Source organism: Nestor notabilis, unplaced genomic scaffold (assembly GCF_000696875.1).
Source record: "Nestor notabilis isolate BGI_N333 unplaced genomic scaffold, ASM69687v1 scaffold3121, whole genome shotgun sequence".
Lineage (NCBI taxonomy): Eukaryota > Metazoa > Chordata > Aves > Psittaciformes > Psittacidae > Nestor > Nestor notabilis.
The window spans coordinates 92,834-98,334 of record NW_009913244.1 but is presented as its reverse complement, the minus strand read 5'-3'; the positions used below and the strand labels follow the sequence as shown (position 1 = coordinate 98,334).

Here is a 5,501-nt window from a genome sequence, read left to right as displayed (position 1 = left end):
ATCTCTGTGGGGAGTGGGTCTCCTGCTGTTAAACAGCGGGTCAGATCCCTTCTGTTGGGCTTTTCAGTCCCCTTGTGGGGGCTCCCAACTCCCTGCTAAGTGTCCCTAGTGTCATTGAGGGGGACACGGCAGGGCGGTGAACGCCCCTGTGGGGGTAGGGGCTGCGGTTTCCTTAGGGGGTATGGGAGCTCACAGCCTTCCTGTGTGTTCCCCACTCCGTCACCAGGGGGATACAGGCTGAGGTTCCTCATAGAAGTGTCCCCAGTTGCCTTGCGGGGGCTCTGATCCCATCTGTGCAGTGTGAGACTTCTAGGGAGCATCCTGGCCTCACTACTGGGAGCGTGTGGAGCCCTGACTGAGTCTAGGGGACTATTGGAGAGAGCCCTTATTCTCTTTTGGGAGTCCCCAGTCCCTCTTGTATAGACCATGGTCCCCTCGGGGGCAGATGGGTGGGAGCTGAGGGTTCCCAATTGCTGGGTGGGGTGATCCTGTTGGATCCCAAATACCCCATGGAAGAGGCCCTCATCCACTTTGGAGAAAGTGTGTTCACCCTGATCTGTCTCTGGGGACATTCAGTTCCCCACAGAGTGATCAGCCAAGATGGGGGGGGAGCACACAGTGGCCCCAGACTCCCTGGGTGGGGGGCGATTCCATCATACACACCTTGAGAAGCTGATGGAGTTAATAATTAGGTGACTCCTATCTGCTTTAGGGGGAGTTGAGGATACCCATGATCTGCCTGGGGGACAGGGTGGGTGCAGTGACATGCCCAAGGGAATAGACATTTGGAGCACTGTCAGGTTTCTTCATAGAATCCCAGACTGGGTTGTGTTGGAAGGGACCTTAAAGCTCGTCCAGCTCCAACCCCTGCCACGGGCAGGGACACCTTCCACTAGAGCAGGTTGCTCCAAGCCCCTGTGTCCAACCTGGCCTTGAACACTGCCAGGGATGGGGCAGCCACAGCTTCTCTGGGCACCCTGTGCCAGCGCCTCAGCACCCTCACAGGGAAGAGCTTCTGCCTCAGAGCTCATCTCAGTCTCCCCTCTGGCAGGTTCAAGCCATTCCCCTTGGCCTGTACTTACAGGACCTTGTCCAAAGCCCCTCTCCAGGTTTCCTGGAGCCCCTTTAAGCACTGGAGCTGCTCTGAGGTGTCCCCTTCAGGAGCCTTCTCTTCTCCAGCTGCCCCAGCCCAGCTCTCCCAGCCTGGCTCCAGAACAGAGGTGCTTCAGCCCTCTGATCACCTCCTTTGGACCCACTCCAGCAGGTCCATGTCTTTCTTGTACTGAAACAACTCCATTTGATTTAAGTTTGGATTTTCCCCTCTTTCTCCTGTTATGAAGAGATGCTTTTACTCTGAAGCTTCCCCCTCTTGTTTTCACCTGTCTATTCACTTGGACCCAGATGCCTGTGGGATGTGAGTGTCCTAACTTGATTTCCACCAGGAAATGTTGTGTTCCAGAAGTACCTCCGCTTGGGCTAACTGTGCTTTTAGTGAATAGCCCCTTTAATGTGACTTAGAGAAATAAAGTGTCTCGTGGATAATTTAATTGTATTGTTCTCCAGCTGGTTTTGCCCCCTTTTCACTGAAGAACCTCAGATTCTATTCTCTTCCCAGTGACTGTGAGCAAAAAAGCTTCACTGCTTTATGACCGGATCTTTCTGTAAGAAGTGGCAGGGCTCCCATGGAGAGCAATTTGCTGTAGATTTAATCATATTGTGATGAAAGAACACTGAATCAGACAAAAAAAGCATGCAGCCAAAGTCCTGTGTCTGGGTGGGTTTTGGGGAGCTCTGATGGTTTTAGCCCTGTGCCAGAGGTGGTCAGACTGTTACAGTCCATCCTTTGAGTGCTCCAGCCAAAGTCCTGTGTCTGGGTGGTTTTTGGGGAGCTCTGATGGCTTTAACCCTGTGCCAGAGGTGGTCAGACTGTCACAGTCCATCCCTTGAGTGCTCCCAGGACACCATCCCCTCCTTATACACATTTGGTGGTAGTGTTAGTCAGGTAGGGAGCCAGCAAACATCCAGTGCCCTTGCACAAGTGCCTGGATGGGTCCCTCGTGGTGCCACATCTATCTCATTCCACAAGGGATGAGGAGAACTGCTGGAATGTCCTGTCTCATAAGCTCTTTTATTCTTGTCCGGAGTCTCTTGGCTTTAGAAGGAGTTTTGGTTCTGGCTTGCCTGGTCAGGAGGAACACCCACCCCATTATAGGCTATTTTCTGTGAATCCTCCAAGGATTTTCACTTACAAAGCATTATTTTCAATACTGCTCAGCTGTGTGTGAGTGTTGCACATCAAGACAAAACCAGGCAAAGTCTTTATTTTTATTTCCTAGAATGGCTTCAAATGTCACTGCATGTCTGAGTCCCACCAGAGGCAATTGCTGCTGGCTTCTGAAAACCCTCAGCAATTCATGGATTACTTTTCTGAGTAAGTCTGCTGTGTATCCTTACCCAGATCCTCATTCCTGTATCAGATCTGCACAGCCACACTGCTAAGGCCCAGGCATGTCCCACTGAAGACACTTTATTTTGATGTCACCCTTCTGTCCCAGCAAGGTGACTGCCCCCCCACCCCCACCCCCCGAGTTACAAAGAGCTTAAAGAGCCATTACAAAGAGATAACAAGTGAGTGGTGTGACTGATATCCCAGTTTCCCCCAATCCTTTGTCCTACTGGGTTGAGTGGAGCTGTCTTCAGCACGAGTCTGAAGTGAGGCTTTATTCTCAAGCGCTTGAATGAGCAGCAGGATGAGTGATCAACCTGCCCCATCTGCCACTGCTGCCCTTTGTGTCTTGTGTCAGTCAGCCTGGGGAGAGAACTGGAAATGAAACACCAGCAATTAGTGGGAAGTGTTTAGGTTTCCTTCTTCCCATTTTAGCCCTTTGAAAGGCTGTTATCCTTCTGAAGATTTAACTTGTATGTGCACATACCACATCGTGTTTCTTTATGCATCCACACTGCATTTAATGCTGCTTTACTGAAAAAGGGAGGTGAGTGTCCAAGTTCCATCATGCTCGGTTCAAAAGAATGCTCGTGTTTATACTGCAGATCTTTATTTGGGAATGACAATAGAAAATTGCTTTGTAATTGTTAAAGTTTTACCAAAATACTTTCTTTTTATCCCTTAAGGGAATTCCGAAATGATTTCCTAGAGCTGCTCCGGAGGAGATTTGGTAAATATTTTCCTGATTGCTTACTTGATCTTTTCTTTATGTCTTTTATTGGTTCAGTGCAAGAAGTTTTGGTTGCTTTATTGGTTTATCCTAAATCCCACGGTTAGATTTAATACCAACCACCACAACAAGAAGAGTAACAGTAATTCTGTATTTCAGGAACAAAGAGAGTCCACAATAATATTGTGTACAATGAATATATCAGTCATAGAGAACACATCCACATGAATGCCACACAGTGGGAGACTCTGACTGATTTCACTAAATGGCTGGGGAGGGAAGGTAAGTGCAGTTGCTGATAATTGATCAGTAAATGTTTAGGTTAATTCTCCCGTTTCCTTTTCCTTTCTTCCCTCCCTTTCCTGTGTGTATTTATATTAACAGATGTCCAAACATATTTCTGCACTAACCATTAGGAATTTGCTTATGAAAGATGGCAGAAGGCTGTGATAAATGCATCAGTCATGAACCTTTCATCTGCTGGTCTATATTTACTGGAGGTATTGCTAAATTCTAAATCAACTTGCAACAGTTGCCATTTAAAACTGAAAAACTACAATAGGCCACTTCTTATGACTACAGAATCCTTCCATATTTAAGGTGATGAGAAGCAAGCAGTCGTTTTCATTCCTACCCTAATGAAAGGGTTAAAGCTTGAGATCTGCAGATTTATGTTCAGAGGGAGGAAGAGAGATTAAATGGCACTGTGGTATGACAGCACGTTTACTTTGGCTCTGATTGCCTGTGTCCTACAGGATACATTCATGAGTCACACAGTGTTTGGAAAGTCACTCAAGCCAGAGTTAGTAACAATAACGGAGCATAGTAATGTTTCCTTTAGTATGATGCTGTTAGTGTGTATTGTTTATATATGTTAGATTTCTGTTTTCTTCCTTGTAAAAACAGTGGGAAGGAAACATTTTCTTCAATGAGGGAAGTATTGGAAAACACTCCATCCACTTTATTACGTGCTCTGGCCTATTTCCAAATAGAACTGGCTAGCTGAAGGGCTAGAATCCCAGGTTGGAAGGGGCCCTCAAGGATCATCTGGTTCAACCTTTCTGTGCAAAGCATGACCTAGACCAGATGTCCCAGCACCTTGTCCAGCTGAATGTTAACAGTGTCCAAGTGGTGAGGAATCCACCACTTCCCTGGGGAGATGATTCCAGTGGCTGATTGTTCTCAGTGTGAAAAGTTAAGCAGTAACTTGGGCTCATATCTTTCATGTGACTCCTTGTCAAAAGGGAGACTCCATCTTCTTTGTAGCCACCCTTTAAATACTGCAACATGGAGATAAGGTTTCCCGCGAGCCTTGTTTTCTCCATGCTGAACAGTCCCAGCTCTCTCAGCCTTTCCTCACATGGCTTCCCAGTCCTTGGATCATCTTTGTGGACCTTTTCTGGACCCTCTCCAGCTTGTCCACAGCTTTTTTTGTACAGTGTGGAGCAAAACTGCACACAGTATTCCAGGTGTGGACTGACAAGCACTGAGTAGAGCGGGCCATTGACAGCTTTATGTCTGCTGGTGAAGCCCTTATTGATGTTCCCCAGGATCCTGTTGGATTTCTGTGCCACAGCAGTACACTGTTCACTCCTATGGAGCTTGTGTCCACCAGGATCCCCAGGTCCCTTCCCACAGAGCTGCTCCCAGGGCAGATCCCAGCCTGAGCTGTGCTCCTGGATCGTGTTTTCCCAGGTGCAAGACTTTCCACTTCCCTGTTGAACTTCATAAAGTTCTTGGTAGAGCATTCTTTCAGCCTATCCAGGTCTTCCTACAGAGAGTGGATCTCCCTTCCAAAGTGTCCACTTCCCCACTCAGTTTTGTATCATCTGCAAACCTTATCAGGGTACATTTGATCCCATCATTCAGATCACTTATGAAGACATTGAACAGCATTGGGCCCAGTATTGATCCCTGGGGGACCCCAAACTAAGTGACCCCAAAAGTGACAGGTCACCAGTTTAAAAAGGAGTTATTCACCAGCACCTTCTGATGTGACCTGCCAGTCAGTTTCATCAGGTCAGTCAGGGATACATTGTCTCTGGTGAAGTACCTGCATTTTATAATGAATGTGGAATGATCTTGATGTTTCCTTTGTCCCTTGCTTGCTTTTGTTACATGATACGCTGGAGGGAAGGGATGGGACCCAGAGGGACCTTGACACACTTGAGGTTTGGGCCAATGCTGGCCTCATGAAGTTTAACCAAGCCAAGTGCAAGGTTCTACACTAGGTCAGGGCAAACCCAGGCACAGCTTTAGGTTGGGGGGAGAAGAGATTCAGAGGGGCCTGAGGAGAAGGACTTGGGGGTGGTGGTTGATGAGAAG

The 5,501-nt window shown here is 47.7% G+C and overlaps 1 protein-coding gene across 1 annotated transcript in view; it reads left to right on the top strand.

Annotated features, from left to right (window-relative positions):
* KIN (Kin17 DNA and RNA binding protein) overlaps positions 1–5,501 on the top strand; it is a 17,372-nt gene that overhangs the window by 227 nt on the left and 11,644 nt on the right. The window contains exons 2-4 of the mRNA XM_010023103.1: positions 2,337–2,431; positions 3,133–3,176; positions 3,336–3,458. Coding sequence (XP_010021405.1) covers positions 2,337–2,431; positions 3,133–3,176; positions 3,336–3,458 — 262 coding nt within the window. The remainder of the gene's footprint in view (positions 1–2,336; positions 2,432–3,132; positions 3,177–3,335; positions 3,459–5,501) is intronic.